Raw genomic sequence first — 27,052 nt, forward strand, 5'->3', positions numbered from 1 at the left:
ACCGAGCAAGAAGGGAAGCAGCCAGAGTGAGGCTCAGGCGTGCAGCGTCACGGCGGCGGCGGCTCCAAGCCTCGCCCAGGCAAGAGGCAGCGAGGAGGGAGGGAGTCTCTGCGCGCTCGCGGGTGTGTGTGTGGTGTGCGCGCGCGCACGGGCGGGGAGGACTCCGAGGGCTCGGCCAGGGAGGCGGCGACGGACGCGGGGAGCGGCAGCGCCGTCCGGTAGGTAAGAGACGGCGGCGGCAACGGGAGTGACGGCGGGTGGGGAGGACGACGACGAGGGGGAAGTGGGCCCGGCGCCGAACGCGTGAGGGGACGTTGGCGGTTGGCGGTTAGTCCCTGACACAAGCGGGGTGGGGGTGGGGGGCGTCGGCGAGGGCGAGCCGGGATGTGTGTTCCGGGGGGGGGGAGGCGGCGGCGGCTCCGCTCTGCAGGCGGGACAAGGTTCCTGAGAGAGAACATGGCGGAGGCGGAACCGAGCCCGGCCGCTCCCCTCCTCGGTAAGGGGGGTGGGGAAGCCGGGCTCCTCTTGCCTCAGCTCTCTCTTCCCTCCCCCCCCGTCGCTTCCTTATGGCCGCCTCCCCAGGAGAAGTTAGAGCGGAAGGGGAAAGTTGGAGCCCCTTTGGCGAGGCCGCCCGCAGTTGGGACCTGCCGGTAAGGAGGAGAGGGCGGCGGCAGCAGCAGCAGCAGCAGCAACCCCCACTCCCCACCCGCCCTGCCTGTAGCCGGGAAGAAACTCCGCCGGACTCCCGCGGCGTCGGCCTCTGCTGGAAGCCGCCGCCCCGCCTAGTCCGGCTGGGTCGAAGCGGCTCACTGTTTCCATTCTCCGCCCCAGCGGGGAAGCAGGGCGGCCGCTTCCCAGGCGGAGATAGGCCTCTTCCGCTTTCCAGCCTCTTGCCAGAATCTGTTCGCATCCCCCTAAAAAAAGAAGAAGAATAAAAGAACGAGCGGCATTTGAACGCGGGGTCAGACTCCGCGTAAGGGAGATTCGGAGTCAAATCGGGCCGAATCTGAATTGAGATCCGGGCCCTGCTCTGCTGAACTCACATTTGCATATATATATTAGGGGGGGAGGGGGGACCGCTCGGAAAGAGTTGACGGGGGAGTGCTGCATTGATTGCAGATCTGCCCCGTTACAGAAAGCCAGACAAATTGGAGAGAGAAATTGAGGGTGGGTGTGGGGATCCACCCTGTACTGTACTACTATCCCCCCTCCCTTTGTGGTATTTCTAGCAAGTATGAGATATCTGATGTCTTGGACTTCAATGCAGTGCAACTGCACTAAAGTCAGTGGGTGTTAATTTTCATTAAAATAGGCTTAAGGCGTCAGGTTAAGAGGAACTAGAGCAGTTCCAGCTGGGCACAGTGAAGTTAACTTCACAAAATGGAAGTCAGTGCTACCCACCACCTCTTTCTAATACATCATAGAATTGTAGAGTGAGAAGGCACCCCAAGGGTCATCTAGTCCAACACCTGCAGTGTTGGATTCCTACCCATAGCTGTCTCTGAGTGGACTCCAAGCACTAACCTTTTGGTTAATAACCAGATACACTTGACCCAATATGCCACAGGAGGTGGCCATGTTTCTTAACTATTCTGGGTTTTAGTGGCATCTCTGCCTAACGCACAGACTCTCTTCACTTTCTTGTGCTGTGCTGAATGGCTGTACAGTTTCTAGTTGATGTGTCCTATATCAGTATCTGAGAGTAACTTCTTGTCTAAGAAACTAAATCCAAATGAGACTAAAATGATTTTCAAACCCCATGATTTCATTGGAGGTGGAGAGTGGCCTTGAGGTGCTCTTGAAACTAGCAACATGTTCAGAAAGGATACAGGTGTGCCTGGAAATGTTTTTCACCAATTTTTTTCTGCCTCGGACATTAAATCTAATATTTCAGGCTTCGATACTTCTGTAGTTTGACTACTATAGTTGCTTCTTGGCAAGATTATAAATGAAGATTAGATGAAGATTAGTTTAGAATGCTTCAACTTGTTCAGAATGGTGAGGCTTTGGAAATTTATCTCTCATTGGGATGTGTCAGTGGCATAAATCTCATGCACTGGCTTTTTGTACCTTTCTGGGCATACGTCTTTATGTTACTTTTGTTCTATAAAGCCCTTAATAGTTTTATAATCAAATACTTTCTCATTCCCTTTATCCAAACAACAGCCTGTTCTATCAAGAGGAGCCCTGCTCTTCTTTTTTTGAGTGGCAAAGATATATAGATAATTTTTTGACTACTCCACAAATATGGAAACTTATTCCCCTTAAGGACTTACCAAACAACACCTGGAAGTTTAGCAGAAGCAGTGGAAGACCATTCTGTTTCTGCTTTACTTTTGTTACTTTCAGTTAAGACAGTGGAGTATTGTTGTAAATGTGAACAATAATCCTTCCTGAGCCATGAGAATTTGGTAGGACACAACTTTAAATCACAATTTAAGTATAAGAGTGCAATGAACAACTTCACCAACTGTAGCAGTGGAAATGCTAATGTGAATTTTATTTTTCGTTGATAACCTCCCCCCAAAAAATATATTGACGGGTCATGGGTTTAGAATGGCTTGTGAAATATAGTGGCTTGTGAAATATTTTTTCACCAATTTTCTTCAGTTACGTTGATTTGAGTACTGATTTTCTATAAATACTTGGGATTCCATAAGATCCAATACAGTATTCTCCATTTTTCCTTGAGAAAATACTTGAATCCTCATCTCCAGCAAATATTCCAATGTGGGAAGTTTGTTTTATTCTTCCAAATAAAATAGCAGACTTTGCGCAATACTAGTTAATCTTCAAAATTAATGCTTAGTTGTAAACATAGACTTGCATCTTAAGCTCTTACTCTGTTAACAGGAGTTCTATTCATGGGGGGGAAAGTACAATTACTCTTGGAAGGACTCTTTCTGTGTGCTGAACTTCTGTGAATGGAAGTTCCTTCAAGTCACAGAGAAAAATATTAGAATTGAAGCCATACATCTAGTATGTCATCTAGATGTATGAAGCTTTATTGGTGGACTTCTAGGAGCAGAACATGTACTGCTTTAGTTTAGTGTTGAACTAGGTGTGGGAGTTTGGGGACTAGTTTAGCCAGTTGAAACCCATTGCCATCAGTATGCATTCCTTGCTTTGATCAGGTAGAGTGGAACCTCTACCTGCGACCATAATCCGTTCCGGAGGTCGAAACGGGTCACTGGGAGAGGTGCCGTTGTGTGCGCATGTGTGAACGGCGATTGCCGTTCCTGCGCAGATGCGAATGGTGGCAAACCCACCAGTTACGTCCGGGTTTGCCACGGACGTAATGGATGAAATGGATGCAAGCAGAGGCGGACGCAAGAAGAGGTTTGACTGTATTAGTACAGTAAAAGGATTTACCTGGCTCAGTATGAAAGTAATTGCTACATGTTTCAGTATCTTGACAATTTTTGTATAGTTGTATTTGCACTTGTGATGTGATATCTGAAGAATGATTAGAAAACAAACAAGAAGAAACAAGCTTAAGAAATGACTTGAACTTGAGTTTTGTAAAACAAGGCGAAGAACATGAAATTACATAAAGGACCAGTTGTGCAAGACATTGAAATATAACTATCATTTGGGCTTCAGAACCAATTAAATGCAACAGGACCAAACTGCATGTGAGGGCAGTTGCCTATTTTTATTCACATGTCTTCCCTATTTACATATAAAGTTGGCAGTGGTGGCTAATTTTCGCATTGAAAGAGGCAAGTGGTTGAGGAGAGCTGAATCCTTCTCCCCCGTCCATGATTGGTCAGTGTTCTCCCAGCTGAACTTCAATATTGAAAGTGAGTTGGCCTAGAGAAAAGTTTTTTTTTTAAAAAAAGGTAGACACTTGAATAAACAAATATGGCCTTCCCTATCTAGTTTGTGCCTTAACACCAGTTCATTTCAGCACTTGGTCTCTACACAGAGAAAGGTCTCCCATACATTTGCCCCCTTTACACATATATGGTATTGAAGCAGTTTCAAGTTGTATTTTTAATTCTAAAACATGGAAGATAGAAAAAAATACTGCAATCTAAATGGTATTGAATAACTCCTGACAATTGATAAGTTGAAGAGATGGTGTTGGCGCCTATGTTGGAGACAAAGTGATGGATAGTTTATATAATAGTGGCCGTGCTTAGCATGTGGTTCCAAATATTGTTTTCAGATGGTGAACTCTTGAAAATTCAGCTTAAGAGAAATCAGCTTTCCTAAAGAAAGGCCTTTTGGTGGCAGTAAGGCATCTTTAGTACAGTGGAAGAGAGAAGTGCCTGGTGTGCTCTGGTCCATGGGGTCACGAAGAGTCGGACACGACTAAACGACTAAACAACAACAACAACCTCTGGATACGAACGGGATCCATTCCAGAGCCCCGTTCGCATCCAGAAGCAAACGTAACTAGTGATGGCACGTCTGCGCGCATGCACGTCGCTTTTCGCCGCTTCTGTGCATGCGCATAACGTCATTTTGAGTGTCTGCACATGCGCAAGCGGCGACATCCGGAAGTAACGCGCTCCGTTACTTCCGGGTTGCTGCGGAGCGCAACTCGAACACGCTCAAGATGAAGCATATGCAACCCGAGATATGACTGTACTTTGATTAATGTGATAGAAATGGCAGTTAGGTGGTTGTTTAGGTAACATGCATTGAACAAAGTTAGGTAGTAAAAATAATTGTGAAGAAGCGTGTTCATGCTGCCATTAATTGATAAAGAAATATTGCTGCCTAAATAAACGTATTTACTGTTTACAGGTGAAAACGTTTATTGAAACCTCCAATAATCTCTGTGATACAGAATACTTTAAACAGTTCTAATTTATAAAACTAGCGGAAGTTTATTAAGATAGCAGACTTCTAAATTCTTGGTGAGTCTGCAGTCAGAACAGTGGAATTTTCTTCCTTGTCAGAAATCAGTAAACTGACAGAAGGCTGCATGTAGCTGTTCAAAGGAAGACACATCTAAAAGAAAGGAGGACCTTTCCATACATCATAATCAGAAGATTTTGGCCTTTTAAAAGTTTTCTTTATTTATTGCTGGACCGATAGAAAAAGTTTTCAAATGACTGGTCAGAATTTTTTAAAAACATTAACTTTGTAAGAAGAAACTAGATACATCTACAAAGATGCTACTTAATACTTTGGTTAATTACAAAATCAAATTAATTTCATTGTTAACCATAACATTATAATGAATTATAACTATAATATTGAGTAAAGACTCTATAAATGTGAATGATTAATTAAATAGTTCTCTGGTTTTTATTCTTGCAACAACTAAACTGTGCCAGTCTTGGCTAATGGAATATTAATATCAAGAAAAAAGGTGGTCAGCTTACCAAGTCTTAATTATATTTGTCAAATTTTATATCCTATCATTCCAACGTGGTTTTCAAGCCAGCCATGAGTTTACATGGCAGTTTACATTTCCCCCTTATTCATCCTCTTAATGCAGTTTCCCCCAATTCCTCTTTGACATTAATGTGGAGTTCATTGCCTCCACATTTTTGCCATTGTTTGCCATTCTTTGCAAAAATTCTAATTCAAAGTAAACCACCCAATCCATTGGGCAGTATGTAAGTTGCTCTTGAGCAGTCTATGTAAATGTATGACCAAGGTGCAGTGCACTGTAAAGATGCTGTTGAGCTGTGTGTTCTGTTTAAAGGTGTTATTGGTGTCAGCAGTGCAACAAGAATTTAGAGATCTTTCACAGGTCTCAGAATTGATCAAACTGGTTTCCTGAGTCAGAAAATTCAGGGTAAAGGAGAACGTCTTCTAAGATAGATTACTAGTAGTAAAACCTAACTTTGACTCCTCTGTGTTATCAGCTGTAAGAAATTTCCTGCAAGACTTTTCTTTAATACTATTTTGGCTTTATTTCCCCTTAACATATTGGCACCATGGGCGTCAATGAAACCTTTCTGAGGAAAAATGCATTTGTGGAAGCATGCCATGCAGACTTTAGCATGAAGTACTAGGCAAGACCCATGCAAACATACTAATGATTCTTAGGTGATGGTGAATTGTCTTATGAACATTTGTGGACATGGGCTTGATTGGGGCAGTAGACAGGGTGAGTACCTTATAAGGTTCACAGTGCATGTGCAGGCTTTCTTATGTTGGTGTTTATTACAATTCTTGAAGTAGCGCAGATGTCAAACTCTTTAAATTTTCAAAGCCTTGCCTCTTTATTCATCAGAGAACAGACTCCCCAGAACACAAATTCCATAGCTCAAATAAATGTGCAAATTTGCAGGACTTACTCAGCTTTCATAATTGAATATATTTGACCGGTTTGTGAATCAGAATGGTGTGTAAGAAGTGTCTACCCTCAAAACTGGTAGTTACTGAGAACACACTTTTGTTCTCACCACTACCTTTATCAGGCTTTTAAAATTAAGAATGGATAACTCACACAGGGTGGAGGCATTTTCTTTTGTCTTAAATGGTTGTTGACTACTGATAGCCTATCCCAAGGAAATGAGAAAAACTTAGTATCCAGCAATAGGAGTTACAGAAAGTCTAATGAAGAGAGCATAACTTGTAGGGGCAACGTGTTGAAGGTAGGAGGACAACACAGGACATAATATTTAAAGAAACTGGAATGTTGGGAGCAGAAAGACTTGATTGAAGGGTGTAGATTAGGTGGGAGGGAGACTAAAATAGTTGAAGGATAGTAGAAATAAACAAGGTAGTTGGGTAGTATTGAGTTCTATGGCAATAATAATAATATTAATAATAATTTATACCCCGCCCATCTGGCTGCGTTTCCCCAGCCACTCTTGGCAGCTTCCAACAAAATATTCAAAAGACATTAAAACATCAGTCACTAAAAACTTCCCTGAACAGGGCTGCCTTCAGATGTTTTCTAACAGTCAGATAGTTGTTGATTTCCTTGACATCTGATAGGAGGGCATTCCACAGGGCGGGCACCTGGTTCCCTGTAACTTTCCTTTTTGCAGTGAAGGAACCGCCAGAAGGCCCTTGGCGTTGGACCTCAGAGTCTGGGCTGAACGATGGGGGTGGAGATGCTCCTTCAAGTATACTGGGCCGAGGCTAGTATGCAGGGCAAGCATGATTATTTCTGTGTGAATTTAAGAGCTGCTGAACTCTATAAATCAATCTACATACTTCATCATATACATGCAGCTTATTTTATATGCAAATATGCATGGAGTGATTTTCCTTTATAAGGAGGGCTTCTCCAGCTGAGGAGTTTAAATGGGTTGCCCTATATGGAACTGCTTTGTGTCATCCTGTTAACTCCTGGTCTTAAATTCACCTGATAATCCAGGGGGGCTACTAGGCAGTGACCTCTTCCTTTCACTGTAATTGGTTTGTCTTTGTTACTGAAGCAACACAATGGCCCGGTACATCCACTGTCACACCTACAGATGTAAAAGAGAAGTAGAGCTGTGTGTAATAATCAGCATATTGCTGACAATTTACTCCAAAACTGAATAACCTCACTCACTGGTTTCATGTAGACGTTAAACAGCATTGGGAATAAAATTGAACCCCGAGGAATGCCACATTGAAGATTCCACAGTTTTGAAGTCAATATAGGACCGAGTGATCGAACAGTTATTGGATGCTCTGAAATTGGTGGAGACAACACCTAGAGTAGATGTTGCAACATGGGTATAAAGTTTTTGAATTAAAAATTCTTGATTTTTAATCATAGATAGTAAAATCATAGAGTTGGAAGGGATCCTGATGATCATCTACTCCAACCCCCTGCAATACAAGACTGTGCAGCTGTCCCTTATGGGGGATCAAACCTGCAACCTTGGCATTACCAGCACCACATTCTAACTAACTGAGTTATCAGATGCTTGCCCTCTTCAGGTGACATATTTTGGTGGAACAATGCACACTTAGGGTCATATTTAATGCATAGCTCTGCTTTAAGGGTTGTACCCAGAGACTGCATGAGTGGATGTCAGGTTGTGCAACTGATCTTTCTCTTCACCTTCTCTCGCTGCTGGGGGGTGGGATTGGGAAACAATCTCCAGGAACTTGGGAAGGCCCTAGTGGAAGAGTGCAGGCCCAGAGTCAGTAGCATATTTATCTGTGGTGTAAAGATCTAATCTTCCTCTTCCCTTCCTTCCCCTGAAGCCCCTTGGCCCCCCAAAACTCTGTCCAGAGGGTTTGGATCAGGGAGCCCTGAACAATGGGATGTATATTGTACAGGGCTTTAGGGGGAGAAGGGAATTACTCAAAATAGCGCAAAAGGATTTTACACCAGCAGAACTCCCACAGGGTTATAGTGAGAATAAATTTTGCCTGGCTACATAGTCAGCTAAATTTTGTTGACCCATATAGTTCAACTTCTACGTCTGACTGTGAACATCTATATTAATGATGCTTCTGTTATTGGAAGGTAATTAATTAATTAATACTAATTTTTGAATGACTATATTTGCTTTGACACTTTTGAAAACCTCATCGAGGAAATGTGCAAGAAACATCACTGATAGTGTTAATAAAAACATGCCAGTTGACTTCTGTATTGCGCTATTTGTCTCAAAAATGGACAATAATTGATATCCCAGAGACTTAAAATGATATATGTGTCCCTCAAAAAATTAAATATGGGTGTCATGCGGTATGATCAGTGGTTTATGTAACTATTTTATAGGATTGTTTTTGTTGGAAATTAAAATGAATTTCCATGAACACCTTAAAACTTAACTAATATGCTCTGTGTGGTATTGTTATGCAATTGCTTTATGGTTGCTTTCTCTCTAAAGTTGACACAAAGCAAAATGTTATCTGAGTAGAGGTGGCTAAAAATAGTGCACTATGTGATAGTCTACATGCAGTAAACTTTGATGTAGCCCAGTAAATAAACTTATCCATAAGCTAGTTCTGAAACAAAAGTTTTTTGAATGTACCGTATTTTTTGCACCATAACACTCACTTTTTTCCTCCTAAAAAGTAAGGGGAAATGTCTGTGCGTGTTATGGAGGGAATGCCTACGGGTGGCATGCCTACGGATTTTCCTCCTCTAAAAACTACGTGTGTGTTATGGTCGGGTGCGTGTTATAGAGCGAAAAATACGGTATGTGCTGTTTACTAAACACAGCAGTGGTTTCTGGGCCGCCTTGTTCAAGGGTTAGTATAGATAGTTGGCAGACACACACTTACTATTGGACCAATATAAATAATCAAATGAAGAAGAGGGAGCATGTTTTCTGGAAAAGCTCATTAGCTCATGGTTGAAGGGGGGCGTTCCTAGTGCTTGGTAGTAATGTGAAATCTGATTGTTCTGCGTAAAAGAACAAAATACTTCAGTCACAACAGGATAGCATCAGAGTTCCTGAATTGGACAGAGCATCATCTAATGTCAATAAAGGCCATTCACATCAAGGGAATCCAACACAAAGGCTTTTTTGCACAGCAGGGAATCAATATCACAAGCTGGAAGTGGCAATTAAATGATGTAGCTTGCTGCATCTAGGAGCTAGAACTTATTTGTTTCAGCAGATAATACTAAGCCTGCTCACTTTGTCTAGTAAAAAAGACCCATATTAGCAAACGATCCACTTTTTTCAAAAACCAAGGTCTGTGCTGCTTTCAGTTTTACTAGGATGAATGCTCAAATTGTTCTGCTAAGGTCGTCGTAAATAATGTGATATCTTTCACGACTTCGGTGGAACTTGCACAACAGGAAGGCCTAATTATTGCTAATCTGTCACTTTGGTCTAGTTTAGCTTTTCTTAGAAAGGAAGTTGGGTTATAAGTTATTTCCAAAAATGGTTTCATGTATAAAACACATGTTTGGCAATGACTTAATGATTTGTTAACTGTCAGATCTTTTTTAACTGTTGTAAGCTGCTCCAAAATATTCCTGTTTCTGGGATCACACAAGCAAATTTTAACTATCAGTTAAATTTCACTTTTGTGAGAACCAGTCTGGAACTGTATTATCTTTCTAACCTCATGAATAACTTTTACCCTGTACAGACTCTTCTACGTAAAGCCCAAAGCTAAATTCAGTGTGCTGAGCAAGATTAGCTTGGACTACATTCTCCCTGACAGCTTCACCAGTCTCCCCACCCCACCCCACCCCATTGTTCTATGTAACCTAAGCACATTCCTATTGCTTTGTACTTTTGTAGTGAAGAGATCACAAAGCAAGGAGAGAAAGTATGTTGCCCAGTAGATAATGGATGTGGATGAAAAGGCTACTTAGTGATGAGAGCACTTTTGTTCTCAAGACTGAAGTTTCACTTGATTCAAGAATGTATAGACACAGAATTACGCAACTGTGGCATTCATGTTTTTAGGCGCACATGCAAAATATTTTCTTTGACCTATAGGTCAAAGAACTTTTAGTTCTTGTCAGAACACTTGGCGAAGAATCTGAGTAAGTGGTGTAATGAAAACAGAATGTTGATGAGTCCTCTTCTTCTATCTAGTTCATATACTTATGTATTCAAATGAGGCACATGTGCTTTCGAAGCACTAAATTGCTTTGGACAAGGATTTTTAAAGGACCATCTTCCAGATATAACTTCCTGTTTTCAGTGGTTATCGCTGGAAGCCCTGCTGAGAGTTCCATCACTGAGAGGCGTGTAGCTGGTGGGTGTACATCACAGGAAGGCATGGAGGCTATTTCAAAAGCTGCTTTGCAGCATTAATCCAGGAAACTCTGGTATTGTGTTTAAATGAGAGGCATGGAAAGACTTGCAAAACCATTGTGGTGCATAATGACATCATATCATTGATAGGTTGGTGCCCACCTATCAACTTTGGCACACAAAGCCAATCCTGATAAGAATCTGGTCCCCAGAGGCAAAAAAGTTTTCCCCTACCCTGCTTTAACTCCATCCAACTTTCCATTCTGTGCCCCTGCTGTCAATCAGTTTCCCACACACTCTTCTGTCACATGCTCCTTGGGTGCTTTCAGTTGCATTTGAAGCTAGGGCAGTGTATGTTGTGCAATTCAGTTGGTGGAACTGGTGAACTTATGATACTGTTGACCTAGTCTGAAGCATTAGATATGGATATTTCTCATATGCACACACATCAGTTTTGTTTGCATAACTCTTGTTATATACTTGTATATATACTTGGTTTTGCAAATCTAATAAGGTAGAACGGAACTTCAACTTTGCATTTGGCTATTTTCAGCTCAGTAGGTATATGGGTCCTGATTTAGTAGGTAGTAATGAAGTTTTTCTCCCCCCTAACCCCCTAATGCCACCCTCAGCTGTTCTGTTGTTGTTGTAGCTCCTGCTGCTGCTAGACTTCCTATGCTTGGCTGACTTGAGTGTAGCCTTTTGGTAATGAAAAGCCAAGATGTCTGCTGCAGTGTTCGAAGCTAGGCATTAGACACGTTCCACAATAGGGAATGGTCTGTGTGTGAGCAATTTCTGAAGTCCTGTCATGATGTATGTGACTGAGACTTGAACTTAAAATTGCCTCCTGCCTCCCAAGTGAACTGTCACCGCTTGCGCCGCAGCATGGGTCAGCTGACTGGCGCTGAGGGTGCGGGAGTAGAAATGACTCCCCGCATGACTCTAGAGTAAAGTCACTGCTGCCTCCTCCATGGGCTGCATCTACCCTTCCTGGCTTGCTGTTGCTGGGCTTCCTCCTCTCCTCTGTCTGCTGCAGTGAGAAAGAGTGAGCAAGCAATCGAGGGCGGGCAGGACTTTGGGGAAACTTCTCCCTCAGTATCTACTGAAAAAGGACCTGCATGCTTTCTCTCTCTGCTGGCTTCACAGTTTCTCCACATTGTGATTTTTGCATAACACAAATACACATCATTGATTCGCAATATATTGCCAGGTCAAAAATTATGAAACCAATATCATGAAATGGACTTCAAATTGGTTTTGGACAATATATTGACAATATATAGCCCCTTCTTTTCTCGCCTCCCCAACTCCTGTAGGATCCTTCCCATTAGCTTTCAAATTTAGGCCACTACACCTCCCCCCCACCCTACCCCTATTATTGTGGTGGCCTATCCCCCCCCCGCCCTTTTTTTGGACTTTTCTGCACCCTAAACCTGGCCAGCTGCTTTAGTGGAGGAAACCATGTGAAGCATGCCGAATTCTTTGCCATTTCACTCTAACATTCTGAAGAATGGCTAGCTCCTATATGTTAATTGCCTGTACATTAACATCACCTTTAGAGGCCTGCCACTGTGTCCTTGACTTTGGTGTTTTGTCTGGTGGCAACTGGGTGTACGACTTTTTTTGGGGGGGGGTCAGGGTATCCCATCTTTAGAATTCCCCCCTCAGAAAGATCTGTCTGGCACCATTCCTCCTAACATCTCTTAGCACTGGGTTAAAATGATTTTCTTTACAGATGCTATGCCTCTGCTGTTTTTATGGTGCTGCTTTTATTGATACTTGTTTTTTCCTGGGAAAAATTTCCCAGGTAAAATCAGTATTTGTAACATTTTATTTTAATAGTAAGACATGATCCCAGACATGTAAGGTTACACAAAAAGGGTATATCAACTGACACTGACTTTATAGTTGTATCAGGACATTGTGCTAGATATATTACCTGCAGTGGATAAGTGACTACGATATTTGCTAAACTTCTTCCAACATACTTTTCAGACCGCCTATCACATAGAAAAATTGTTACTATTTTCAAACAAGCTATCTGTACTTTTTGTTTGTTTGAAGTTTTAGTGCAATAGTATGAACACTCTGTATTCTGTACTAATAGAAGATAAAAATGATAAGCCAAACTTGTGCCATATGCAGCTCAGTGTAACAGATTCTTTTTTTTCTTGTAGGTATAAAGGCGGTGACTCAACACTTGCACCATGCGTGAATATAAACTAGTGGTTCTTGGTTCAGGAGGTGTTGGAAAGTCTGCATTGGTGAGTGATATTTTTTGGCCTCTTATGACTGTGTCTAAGCATATAAAACTTGTATATTTCATCTGAAACTCCCAGTAAGATGTGTCTGGGTGTTTCAGGTGACTTCTGTGCACTGTGATGTGCCCGAGTCCAGTTTTGTTATGTGTGAAGCATGTGTTTAGTATTAAGTCATAGGATTCCAGATCCTGGCAAGCAATCCAAGAAAAGCACAGTTTTCCTGCTGTAAGCATCAGTCTCTCTATTAAACATTCTAAGCAACCAATACATTAATAGGCAGCTGGAAAGCATTTCAGGTGTGTAATATGAACATATGCACATATATCGGTATATATGTGTGTATATACATATGTTCTATACCAATTTTATTTATCTATTTTTAACCTACCTATAGTTCAGTCAGTACAGTCAATGGAGTGCCCCATTGTTTGTCTTTATTGAGCGTTGGAAAGCTGTTCATTTTGCTTTAAGAAAAAAATTAGTGCTACAGTAAAAATTGTCAATGTTGGGAAGCTGGAATTGGAAGTAGAAGTGGTTGTTGCAGAAACAAACAAAATTTTCATTTATTTTTGCATCTCTGTTGAACAATATTTGAAAAATAGGTCAGTGGTTAGCTTCCAATAAATTATACTAATGCTTAAAAAAGGAATTCCAAAAGTTAACAGGCAGAAGGTTTTAATAGATGCTTTTCTTATCTATCTGTAGCACCTTATTTGGACCTAAAATTCGGCTTCATTTTTAAAAACCTTAGTCATTTGAGTTACTTCAATCATTTATAAAAGGTAATACAACTTATTGTCACTTCATCATGACGAGAATTTGTATAACCTTTTTGTTTCATTATTTTGCTTTAAAAAAAACAAAAAAAGGAAAAAAAGACTCCAAACTACCTCCATCACCAATAAAGAGATTTTACTAGGGGTGTAAGATCATCTGCCCCAATCCATTCTGAATTTTCACTGTCTAAAATTAGGCTGGAAAAAAACCTCAAAAATCGGGAGACACTGAGGAAGTCACTCAAAATCTGGTGACCTTTTGAATGTGTCTCAGCATGGGGTTTGGATATTCAGAGCAAACACTGCTTAATGGTAAATGTCAGTCAGAGAAACCCTATGCTAGTCTTTATTCGATTTTTTGTAGGAAAGCAGAGTGTGGAGGGTGATATCCAAAATTGCATGAGCACATTTCCACTTCTTCCCCTTCCCTTTACACTCATCCTAAACTCCTAAACACACGGCGTTTCCGTGTGCTGCGCTGGTGCAGGCTCGCCAGAGCAGCTTCGTCATGCGGGCCACGTGACCCGGGAGTGTCTTCGGACAGCGCTGGCCCCCGGCCTCTTGAGCGAGATGGGCGCGCAACCCCAGACTCGGTCACGACTGGCCCGTACGGGCAGGGGTACCTTTACCTTTACCTTTAAACTCCAGAAGGTCTTCCAGCTCTTTAGAGAAGATCTGGGGGACTACAGAGCCTGAGGAGAAGAATGGGAGTCCCATTTCACTTTCAGTATATAAAAGCCTCATGCCATCAGATACATATGCAGAGAGAGTGCAGATGTCACTCAGATGCAATAAGATTAAGCGCAGCTCCCTTGAAGGCTTCCTGCCTTCAATATGTGGTAGTAAAGAAAAAGAGAGACATGGATTTAAGCACCTTATAAGGGGGAAACAGACAGACACCGGGGCATTGTCTGAGTCAATTAATAGTGGCTGGTGTAATTTATAGTACAACTGAGTTTAGTAGCACCTTCATTGTTCAAGGCTGAACAGTTTTTCTCTGAAGCAAAGTTCAAAACTAATGCTGGCTCTTAACCTTTAAATTGACATGTCAGTGTTCTGAAGAAACTTAATATAAACATAGGCAGCAAGCTAGAAACAACTTGTGTTTTCTATATGTGTAATGAACTGTTTGCAGTTTAAATGTCCCTTTTAATAGGAATATTTATAAAAGTTGCTTTAAAAAGGTATGTATATTTAAAATGCTGTTTTTGTTGTAGACTGTACAGTTTGTTCAAGGAATATTTGTTGAAAAGTATGATCCTACGATAGAAGACTCCTACCGAAAGGTATGCACATTATTTTAAGTTGTAGTATACATTTAAGTGAATAGCATATTTTGTGTTATTGAATGTACTTGGTTGAGGCAATCTGGAGATGTTGTTTCACAACAGTGAAAGTTACCTGCTTTGTTTTTTGATGTGGCTAAGTTACAACCCAGCCCAACTTGAGAAGGCTACAGGCATTTCTAGTCAGATTGGAATAGGTCCTTTTCGAGATGGAAAGAAGCTTCACCTAGCTTCCGGCAGTCAAAAAATAAAAGTAGGGCAGCTTGGTTAGCTTGTGTCATGAAGGCTACTGGGCTCTGTTTTGAGCACTAAGCACTTTTGAACAAAGCAACTGTCCACAACTTACCATACCATAGTGACAAAAAAAAACTACCAACTTTCCGTGAATGATCTGGAAGAACCCAGTGATGTTTCATGAAGCTAAGTGAGGGTGGACCAGTTCACTGCCAGAATGGGAGAGGCCAGGAAGTGCTCTGAGTTTTCCAAAAGGAAAAATGTGGTGGTTTGTAATTAAAACATAAGAATAAACCATATAGACACAATTATAGCAGTATGAACTAAAATGAGTCACTATGGTCAAGAGGAACATTGTGTTAATGGCAAACAGTGGATGTCTTGAGCTCTAAAAGGCATGCACTTAACCTGCATTGTAGCACATTACTTGAGCATTTTCCAACCTGGTGTCCTCCAACTGTTTTGGAATAAAACTCCCCTAACCCCTAACCATTGGATATTCTGGCTGGGGTTGTTGGGAGTGGTGGACTGGGGTATTTGGTATTAGGAAAAATGGGCTTTCCCCCCCAAAAAATGTCCTTAAATGGTAACAAATACTTTCTCGCTGTCATCTTGTTCTTCTTCTGCTTTCACCTTCCCCTCTGCTCGAATTTAGTGTGCAGTTCTTGCTACAAAATAAACCCCGACCCAAGCAAAATTAACATATCTATTTTGCTATTTTATTATAAACTCTCAAACTCTCTTTCAGCCTGCCAACTGCTTTGACTATGGTAAGGGAAATAATCTTGTGCATTGTGGGTATAACTTGTAAAGGCAAGTTAATGAGTATTTGAAGTCTTGCTGTTTATACTTCACTACAAAATTGTGTCTTCTTCTTTTTTGACAGCAAGTTGAAGTAGATGCACAACAATGTATGCTTGAAATCTTAGACACAGCAGGAACGGTATGTAAAAATAAGACTAAGTGTAAAACTACTATAGGTCAACTTTTACAAATGAAAGTGTTTACAGAGCAATAGATTAAGCTACAGAACAAGCCATTCCAGTTAATTTCTGTAAACATGCATAAGACTATTAGTATATGATTGTTTTCATTTTTGTTTATTTAAGAGTGTATATGTTATCCATGAATTAAAAAAAAATGAGCTACAGAACAAACTAAGTTTTTATCAGTGTCTCTCGACAACGGTCAGCATGTCACTGTCATTCTTTGCTAAGTTACAAATAAATTGTTCTTCTTCCCCAACCTGTTTGACAAAACTATACAAGTGACATTATTAATAAGTAGAAGGGGTAATATCAGTGGAGGAGGAGGAGGAAATGAACATTGAATTCTAAAATGATAGAGGGTTAGTTTTCTGTACATGTTTGAAAGGTATTAAATGCTCACAATCACTTCAGCATCTTGATGTTCAGCATCTGTTTAAAAATTGTTTTCCAGCAGGCACTCTAAGCTTGTGGTATGGTATGAAGCTTGTACATGTAGAGCAACTGATCTGCATACGCAAACCTGTACTAATTATATCTTGCGTATAAGGAGAAACAGTACACCAATCTTTGGATCCATCCTGTGACTCCCCCCCAAAAAAACACACACACACAAAAAATGTGTCTGCACTATAGTCCTGCAGAAGGTGCAGCTTTATTTTCAGTCCCTTGCCTATGCCTTTTATAGTGCAGCTCTTTGCTGAGTTGGTATTTTTCACGCAGCTTTCCACCACCTTCCCAATATCATTCATAGATACGTCTGTCAGTTCTGACACCACATATGAAGCAGTGCTGTGGGTTTCCCAGAAAATTTTCTGCTGTCCTAAATCAATCAAAACCAGAGTTACCATATCTATTTGTCTTATATTGTTATGTTTCCTGAGGGGTGTCATATATTACATTCTGTATAAAAATCTCAAAGTGTTTGCGGTAGCCCAAAGTAGTTCAGTGAAAATATTTGACTAAGGGGGGAAAGCAAGAAGGTGTATTTCGTGTAATTTAATTCTTATGCAAGCAAATACCAATTGTAATTCAGACCTACTTTTTCCCTTCTCTTTCCCCAAACCCATATCTCTTTGTGGTATGCCTTTTGAGATTGTAAGCCCAAGCACAGGGGCTTAATTCTGATATTTGTTAGTCGGTCTGGTCTGTGAACTTCTTTTCAGCTGAAGAGCAGGACAGAAATGCTGTAAATAAATTCAAAAATGTACCTGGGGTTTTAAAAATACTAAATATCTCCTCCTCCCCCCTTACATTATTTAAAGGGGAGAAATGAAGGCACTGAAACGATAAATAATTGAGGTGGTATCCTGCCAAGAATGGCTAACTTGTCTATTGATTCCAATGGGTCTACACTGAGTATGACATAGCCATGTACCACCCACCAATTTAAACATGCCTAAAGAGCAGTGCACATGAATATTTGCTCTCTAGTCACCGCAAAGTTAAATACAACTTTGATTATATATTTGATTTTGTTCTGTATCCATTCTAACTACCCAACTTTACTAACGTTGGATCCCTTCATTATACCACTAATTTTTAGGAGGAAAAGGCTGTTCTAAAAACTGAAAATTGGGGTTGACAGTCACCTGGTGTCAAAAACCATACAGGAAAAGGCTCAGTGCTTTACAAGCCCTGATGTGGCACTTGCAAAGAACAGTGCACAGGGCTTTGCAAACTATGACGAACAGCAAAACTGGGTATATGACACAGATATACAAGCCCTGAAGATAAGCTGATCATCAGCGCCTCTGTGCACAGGGCTTTACAAGTGCCACTGATCAGCTGCAAAGCCCCTTTTGGCGCAGCTGAGTGTTTACCTGACCCAGACCGGATGTCATATATGATGATAGGTGTAGGGCAGGTGTGTGCCTCACAGGCCAAATGGGGAGACCTGGTCCTAATTAGGTCCATGGGATGGAGGTTCCCCACTGCTGGTATAGAACAAGATGCTGCCTAAAAAGAGTGGGAAAAGATGGAAAAATTGTTAACTGAATAAAGATAGCTGGAACTCTGAAGTTTCACTACTAATTTACAGTGTCTTTAATCCATCTGCTTGTTAGACTGATGCCTTTTCCCCCTGTAAATCTGTAATTCTTGACACAATGCTTCCAGCTTATTTTGAGTAAGTGTCAACTGATTACTTTACATGTCCAGAAAGCCAGCCAGCTCCTATTTAGCATAAACAGGATAGGAAAACTAAATTCATGCTTATGATCAGTCCTCATAAGTCAGGCTGCATTTGTCAGATAACTGTTCTGAGTTCTCCGTTTCTGTCATTGTGTTTTACAGGAACAGTTTACAGCCATGAGAGACCTCTACATGAAAAATGGTCAAGGGTTTGCTTTAGTATATTCCATCACAGCACAGTCCACATTTAATGATTTGCAGGATCTAAGAGAACAGATTCTTCGAGTCAAAGACACTGATGATGTAAGCAGTCTTCCTAAGCATTGTTTGCAAATGGCCAGTGGAGGTTCTCTTTAGAAGCACAGCTTATGGCTCTTCTATGGCCAGTGTTCTACAATAAGGACATGATCTGATGTATGCATAGTAACTTGCCTTGGGTGAAAATGGGATTCCTGTTGTCTCTTTCCTTGATATGTGGCCACTCAACAGAACATCTGCTGCTAGTTTTATGACTATTGTATAAAAATGTAATTGAACTAGCACAAATTCACTATCAAAGCTTTAAAGACAGAATAAGCAAGAATCATAAATATAAAATATATTCTTTAAGTGGGACTTTATTATTTAAAATGGGGCTTTGGAAGATAAACTATGCACACAGGCCAAGACTAGCAGGATTCATACTGTGTTTGAAAACGTAAACAATGCTTGGATATTCAATTCCTTGATTAAGTAGAGACGTGTGTGCAGCTGGCCATTTTAAAACATTACAAAACAATGAGTACTGTCTGTGATGTTAATTTGGAGCCAGAAGGAAGAGCACTGCTGGTTGGATTTAAAAGAAGCTGGTGCTTTGCTTTACTGCATTACTATATTGTGCCATATTGCTCCGTCTCAGATTCCAATTATCTCATTAGAATAAGTCGCTCTTTTAGGTTCAGAAAGTGGTGAATCATACAAGGGCAGTGGATTATTTTACTAGATAACACAACAGCCCTAAATGTTATGTTAAAATGAAATGTAGATTCAAGTACAGAACTGCAGTGCTGTATAACTTGGATTTGAGAACTCCAAATCTAAGCTATTAATGGCTTCATTCTCAAATGTTGATGTCTTAAAATTACTTTAATGATATGATGCATTTTAAATGCATTACCTCTAGTTTGATTGTGTAAGAATCCAGTTTTCAATTAAGACTTCAGATATAACTTTCAGAGTGTGACTGATTAATATAGGAAATTATTTAACTTTTCACAGTAGTAGTTATTTAATTTACATTTTAAATCTTTACTTAATGTTTATCATTTTAGGTACCAATGATTCTGGTTGGCAACAAGTGCGATTTGGAAGATGAAAGAGTTGTGGGAAAGGAACAAGGACAGAATTTAGCAAGGCAATGGAATAACTGTGCATTCTTAGAGTCTTCTGCAAAATCAAAAATAAATGTTAATGAGGTAAATAAATAATTTTACACATTTAATTTTACTTTGTTCAACCCAAACCCACACCGCCACTATTATCAGCTCTTGTGAGTTTTTGATCACCTTCATTATTCTAGTGTAAAATTAGATGTAAATTTGTACCTAATTCCTATTGAAATCAGTGGGATATGTCATTCGTTGCTGACATATCCTGTTAATTTCAACAAAATGCAGGTGGAGTCTGGCAAACCTATCTAAGTTGTTATGAATTCTACCTCTGTCTTAACTCAATGCTAAGGCAGAATTATGATCTCTGCTTCTGGAAAAGTCCAGCAGAAAGGGGGAGAGATCACTTCTCCAAAAATGGGAGATACCTTTTTTTGTTCTTGGTATAAAGTAGGGAGAGAATTGTCACCTCTGGAAAGTGATTAACTAATGGCATGAGGTTTCATTGGCAACAATCCACTTCATGAGAATGAGGGAGACTAGTTGGTCTAAACAGCAAAGGGTATTGTACCTCCTTAAAGACTAACAGATTGGTTGGTCTTCAAGGTGCCACAAGAGGTAGCCTAGGGGTAGCCAACGTGATGCCTTCTAGGTGTTGTCGACAACTCCCATCAGCTGTAGCCATTGTGAATAATGGTTGGGAATTTGGAGGACATCATGTTGGCTACCCAATTTAACCTATTAGAGCAAAAACAATATGGCTGTCCTTCTGGAAATAGACGATCTAATTCACCATGGCATTGTCTTCTGTTAAAGCCAAAACAACTGCTCCTTTGAAGTTTGAATGCTTCTAAATGTTAGAAATTAATAATCCTGTTTTGGAAACTTGTACAGTGGTACCTTGGGTTAAGAACTTAATTCGTTCTGGAGGTCTGTTCTTAACCTGAAACTGTTCTTAACCTGAAGCACCACTTTAGCTAATGGGGCCTCCCGCTACCGCCGTGCCGCTGGAGCACGATTTCTGTTCTCATCCTGAAGCAAAGTTCTTAACCCAAGGTAATATTTCTGGGTTAGCGGAGTCTGTAGCCTGAAGCGTATGTAACCCAAGGTACCACTGTATAAATGATGTGAACAGATTGGATGACTCTTTGTTGACTTCTCTGATGTAAAGATATGCAGCTGCAGAAGACATGATTGGTGATGGGACTGTTCTAGTTATTCCTAAAACTTAAAATGGCAATCTTGGACTACATTTGGGGGACATGCACATTACAACTGACAACACATTTGATCTTTTTCCCCCATGGAATTTCTTTCTTTGAAACTGGTCAGAATGCCTTAAACTTCCAACAGCTTTTTTTAAAAAAGCATGAGCTCTTTAAGATCAACTATCATTTATGGGTTATATGCAGTATTTTCCCGTGGTTCCCAGGGAACTCCTGAATTGCACATAAAAATTATTCAAGCAAAAATTGAGCAGGTCTGTGGAAGTAGGGGCAGAAAGAATTTTTGAAACAACTTTTGTGTGGGGAAACTAGCTTTTCAGGATGATATTTACTCTAAAACATAGCCAGCTATTGAATGAAAAGCTTCATTTTATGTGCACATAGTCTAGAATTTATATGAAACTGTAAGGCTTTAAAAAAATTTATCTTATTAAAGACCTATTCACATTATTTGGCCCATAGAACTGGATCAGGATCTCCTACTTTGTTTCCTTAATGCAATGTTTGTTCACCTGTCAATTACATGATGTCACTATCACCAATGTGTTTTCTTTTGTCTCTGCATCTTATCATTGATTTCAAACTTTACTTCCTTTGCTCGATTGGTTTGATTTCAAACTATGCAAGCAATGGATGCATTTCTCTGGTGGACTTGGTTTAAGTGGGGCTTTGATCAGCATTGCTTGCCAAAGAACAATTGAGAGCACACTTAAGGCTCCTGATTTTCCCTTTGAAACTGTCTTTACCTGCCTCATATGGGCCAGACATTCCCTACTGCTGATGTTCAAAACAGGCCCAAAATATTTGCAGGATTCTTTTGCTTAACATAGGAGGAAATTAGTCCCCAAATATTCATGCTGAATTGTATGTAAAGTAAAGCTTCCTTAAAATCCAAGCGTATTGTGTGCATTTCTTGGAAATAAGGGGTCTTCAGTGGTGCTACTCCCTAGAAAGTGTTTAGGATTGCAATCTCAGTCTTGTCTGTCAACCCCCTTGAAAATAATCAGGGTCTTATTTGCATGATTTGCACTTCTGGGGGAAAAAACTGGGAAAAGTAGCAGTTGTCAGTTTTAAGAACTCTGGAAGGCAGAATATAAGCGCTACACATCAGAATTTCGTTTGTGGCAGCAGATATCTGCAGTGGTATTTAAATGTCATGTTTAAAAGCTATGAAGCCTGAAAATGATCCCACTTGAAAAACATTGAATATATGAAGCAAACTTTGTGTTCACAGATCTTCTACGACCTTGTGCGACAAATTAACAGAAAAACTCCAGTACCTGGGAAAGCACGCAAAAAGTCATCTTGTCAGCTACTTTAATATATGTGTGTACTGTAGCACTGAGCCAGGTAAGTGTAAGCAAAATCTGGCCACGCTGAAAGCCGCAACAAGTGTTGCTGTATTTTTAAATGATTAATTGATTTCTTCGCATTCGCCATGCTGAGATGCTTTTGATCATTTCAATCTGGTTTTAAATTATAACACTATATCTGCATCCGTGTGCACTTGAATATGCATGAAGGATTGCCAGCTCTTTATAGGATGGGTCAAAAATTCAAAGTTAATGGCTTGGGATTCAGACATAGCCTTGTGCAAGTAAAAGGTACTTCTGCCAATGTTGTGGGGGATCTGACTTTTTTTGCCAGTTGCTTCTTGCTGCAACCTCCTGTGACACTTCTCTCAGACCTCAGGAGCAGCTTTTCAGGGGCTGCAGTAGGAAAGAGGTAGAAAAATCCTGGTCTGGGAGCAGAATTTCACTTGGGGGTAGTTGGAATTGAACCCTCTCTTGAAATGGGAAACAAATTTTAATGCAACTGAAACATCTTTTTTCAATACAGTTATTATCTTTCATTGCTTAAATACCATCTGAGTATTAATCTCTGTTTCTCTTTATGTTCCAGGTCTGAAGAACTGTTGCTGACTACAACAGTGCCAGCATTCCAACTTTATTAAACCTACCAACATCTTAAAATGGACTTTCCTGTGGTGGTACCCTTTGTGAAATGGATGACAGCTACTACATCAGTTTGCACATTCTAATCACTTTCCAGTGTCACGAGAGATTTTTACTTATAAATAATCTAAATGTACGCAACTGGTAAAACCAGAGCCTACATCCAGTATTACTGATAAGAGACATTGTTCATCCACCAATGTTGTACATGTATGAAAACTGTACTGTATACTGCAACAAACCCCATACTTCCTATTGGAGAGTACAATAATGTAAATCCGAAAAGCACCACTATTTTAGCGTAATAAAAGAAAGTCCAAAGAGCTCCTATATAGACTACTCCAGATAACTTTGCTTCATCGGTATTTGTAGCTTATTGTAACTTTTTTAAAAGAAAAATACAGGATCACCATTGTATTGTACAAAAGCGCTTTGATTAACTCAACAGCTATATAGTTTTTTAATTTTAGGATAAAAAACCTGTGGAGACAGTGATCTAGTCTTTAAAATGAGTCCTTTCACTATAATGTCTGTCTAAAGACATTGCCTTTAATATCTGTTGGGAAGGAAATGTCCAGATTTTTCAACCTTTTATTGTATGTTTCCTTTTCCTTGTTTACATAGGGAACAATGTTTATAGTTGTGTGTACAGTGGGGGTCTACAACAAGAAGTGTATATTTTAAAACAATTTTTTAATGATTTAACAATTTTTTGTAAATCATTTTGGCTTCTGCAGCTGTAGATTCTCACTGTGAATTCCCTTGCTTGCTCATGCATAAGTGTATTTGCAATACCAAATATACAGGTTTAGTACTTTTGCCTGTTAGTGATTGTTTTACATGTGTAACGTTTTGGTTGAGATGTTAAATGGTGGACGAGTACTGTGGATGTGAATGTGGGAAGTAATTTTAATCATGTGTAATTGGTCCCAGGGCCTAAGTTGCAGTAATTACCTTTTTGCAGATTTATTTAACAATGCCTTGTTGCTTTGTATGCATTAACGTTTGGGTGTAAAGATTGCGTGTAAAATCCAACAGGGAGCCACAGTATTTAAATTGACCAACCTAATGTTACAACTGCTTTGAGGTGGCCAAATGTAAACTAAAAGCCTTAATTAAAAGTGGTGCAATTTTGTATGACTTAGCATCAGTAGTTCAATAAATTTGGATTGCCATGCAAGGGCTTGCATTACAACTACCTGTAATTGAATGTTTTGTGTAATGTTTCGGTGAGATCAGTAATGTGTTAAAATGTGTGTCTGGCAATTAGAATTTGAAACCCCAAGGAATCATTGCTTGTCCATCCTATATAAGTCAGACTACTTACACATTCTCCTAAATAATCATGGATGTGCTCTGACCACTAATGTTGCCATAATTTACTGGTTTCAGTGGAAACATTCCAGAGTTAGGTCAGCCTCCGTTGCTGAGTATCTTTGCTAAGAAATGTGATAGAAGGAAAAAGAGAGTGAGATTATTTTTACCAACCTTCTTTGTCCCAAGAGGGTACTGGTATATGCTAAACCTAGAACTATGTTAAGTTTACAAATACTTTGAGGCCTGAAAGACATCAGATGCGCAAATGGAGTAGTCTTACAAGCTGCTTGTTTCAAGATAATTCAAAACTATTATTGGCTATGCATAAAGAATCCTATGTAGTCTGCTTGTTCTCAAGTAAAAAATACCAGGTTAATTGAGCAACAAACTCATGGAAGCGTGGGGTATCTGAAATGTACAGGCAAGGTTCCCCATATGCTTGCTGTAGTGCGCAAAAATATGGACAGCGCAAGTTGACCAACCATGAGTTGGGTATTCGTTTTATCTTGGCTACTGAAGTCCAGTCACAAGAACCTGAAGTTACTGGGGCAGGAACTGTATTTCAGAATGCTGAATCACAGTACAGGATTGGGATTTTTTCTAATCCTAGCTAAAGAAACCAGCTGCATGCAGGTGACTTGGCAAAAGGTTCAGTTTTTTATAAAGCCTTTCATTTTTTGATAAACTGTGAAGCAGATAGCACAGGCAATAGTTGATTCTATGGCCTGGGTTACTGCTTGGTTGGTAGTTTATTGCAACCTTGTCTGCCTTTGAGAACTGAATCTTAACTATACAGAAAAATGCTCATTAACATCCTTTGGTTGGAAAGAAGTCTGTTTCACTGGTAAGTTCTGGCACTCTGTTCGTGGGTGAGTATAACTTGTGTGTGCTGCTGTACTTATTGGTAGTCTGGACAGGCAGGACTACTATACAAAGCAGCCTTGTACATAGCCCTGTGTAGGAGAAATCTCTTGCCAGTTCTAGTCCTCCCATGCTCCAAATAGGGCTTTTGCAGAGCTCTGCCAATTTTGAAGCAGCTGGGCTTTTTTCTCACCATCACTGGATTTTAGGTAGAAAAGGAGCCAGCAGAGAAACGTAGCTGGTTAACTGCATTCATACGAGAAATGATGACTACACCAAAATGCATTAGTCTTGGTTCTACAGCTACAGCATTTCCTAAGAGATTGTGCATGACTTTTCTGTACAGTATAAAATATAGTGCCAAACAATCGTATATACTATGCTTTTGGTCACAGCTTTTGGATAAGATTGTTTTATTCATATCTCATCCTTTATTTCCTCACAGCTGTTCATTTGCAGAACACTACAGGCTGTAACATTAAGCAACCCTAAACGTGTATGTGCATGTACCTGAAAGTTGCAGGAAAGACTCATACAGCCTTCCTGCAGCTTAAGATACAGTATGTATTCCTGGCCCAAAAAAGTTCCTCCTGGGTTTTCAAATGTGAGTCTTTAGTGGGAACCAAACTCATAACTCACCATCGTGGTGGTGTTTTTTTAAAAAGAATAAACACCAAACTGCCTGTGTCTTTTTAAATAACTGGCTGTGTTTTGATAATGGCAGTTAATCATAACCCTCCCCTCAAATTCATTGCTCACTTTTTAAAAAGGCTAGTATTTCCAGGTTAATACATACTGTGTAACATCACTTTTCAAACTCTGTATAGTTCTGTATTTCTTCTGCTTATTCTAGTTCACAGGATTAGGTTTTTGGCAAGGTATTACTAGCTACTTGTCTTTCATGATAGTGTACTTTCTGTCTCCCTTGGCACAGCAAATCTGAAGCAAACATCTCCAAGAAGAATGCAGTGGGAGAAACTTGTTCTCAAAAGTGCCTAAGAGGTTTTATTACAGCTCAAGGCATTTCAGAATTCATGTTCCTTCAGGAGCAATCTTAAACTTTCACAATACAAATACTTCCTATCTGTCACCATGGTCTTCCTCATAGTGCCAGATAGGTAGCAATATTTGTGCAAGCTGCTTCAGCTGCCTAAGGTACACATTCTGTAGAATATTGCTTCTTGAGTAAAAGCTGACTTCCAAAACTAGTAAGTCCATGCTTTGTGGGGAAGAGTTTCTCCTTTTGTATTATTACTGGCTTCTGTGCCTAGTTTGTTTCTAACTCATCCATGCTCAGTGGATCTGCAATTCAACATCTGTGTTAGGATTATCACTGTCAGGATATCTTAAAAGGACATTTGTACTGATGCGGAGTGGGGAGCTCGCATTGGCAGAAGCAGCCCTGTCTCTGGTGGTGTCTCCTTGTCAAGGCAGAAGCTTTCAGTGTGAAGCAACCTCTATCTCCTAGTATTTCCACTTGCCAGGTTGTCTTTTCTGTCTGGGTTGTGTGTGTTGGATTTGTATTGAAAGAACAGTTCCATGGCTTCATGTATGAATGACCAGCCCTACTGCTACACTAGCAACTGTTAACATGCATTTTAGTGTAAACCCATTAGCTAGCCTGCCCTACTCTCCCTGTGACATGTCTTCCCAGTTCTTGCTCTGTAAGAGAACTGTTTAATCTCTTGCCAATTTAATTGTAATGGGTGGATATTTGGGATGCTTTACCTGTAAACCTAATTTCAATGCTAATAAAGGAAATTGATTTTTCTTTGACACCGCGTTTTTGTTCAGAATAGAGAGGGGAGCTTAGCAAAGGTTAGCAGGTCTAAACCAAATGTACTAGAAGACAGAACTCCTTCCATGCTTTTAGTAGCTACACAGAAAGTAGAATACAATTGCAGGGGCCTTTCTTCTAGGCCCTTCAACATAGTGAGGAGAAGCTACCAGTGAAATATTCAGTTATGTATCCATACAAAGGTAGCTTACCAGGCCTTTCGAGGGCAGTAATGAAGTAGCTTGAGCTATACTTGGAAGCCATTTCCTCCTAATTAGACCAATGTT

General features: G+C 40.2%; 1 protein-coding gene across 5 annotated transcripts; it reads left to right on the plus strand.

The window, feature by feature from the left end:
- Positions 1 to 26,764, plus strand: RAP1B (RAP1B, member of RAS oncogene family). 5 transcript variants are annotated; one of them, XM_053405666.1, is made up of 8 exons: positions 1 to 222; positions 12,764 to 12,850; positions 14,841 to 14,909; positions 16,030 to 16,086; positions 18,425 to 18,565; positions 19,573 to 19,716; positions 22,090 to 22,205; positions 22,758 to 26,764. In XM_053405666.1, the coding sequence occupies exons 2-7, from the start codon at positions 12,794 to 12,796 to the stop codon at positions 22,174 to 22,176; spliced, it is 555 nt and encodes a 184-aa protein (XP_053261641.1). In that variant the 5' UTR covers positions 1 to 222; positions 12,764 to 12,793; the 3' UTR covers positions 22,177 to 22,205; positions 22,758 to 26,764. The 5 variants fall into 5 exon arrangements, with proteins under 5 accessions (XP_053261641.1, XP_053261640.1, XP_053261642.1 ...); XM_053405665.1 differs by having other exon boundaries at positions 1 to 218; XM_053405667.1 differs by lacking the exon at positions 1 to 222 and adding an exon at positions 478 to 496.
- Positions 26,765 to 27,052: the final 288 nt, after the last annotated feature.

Source organism: Podarcis raffonei, chromosome 10 (assembly GCF_027172205.1).
Source record: "Podarcis raffonei isolate rPodRaf1 chromosome 10, rPodRaf1.pri, whole genome shotgun sequence".
Lineage (NCBI taxonomy): Eukaryota > Metazoa > Chordata > Lepidosauria > Squamata > Lacertidae > Podarcis > Podarcis raffonei.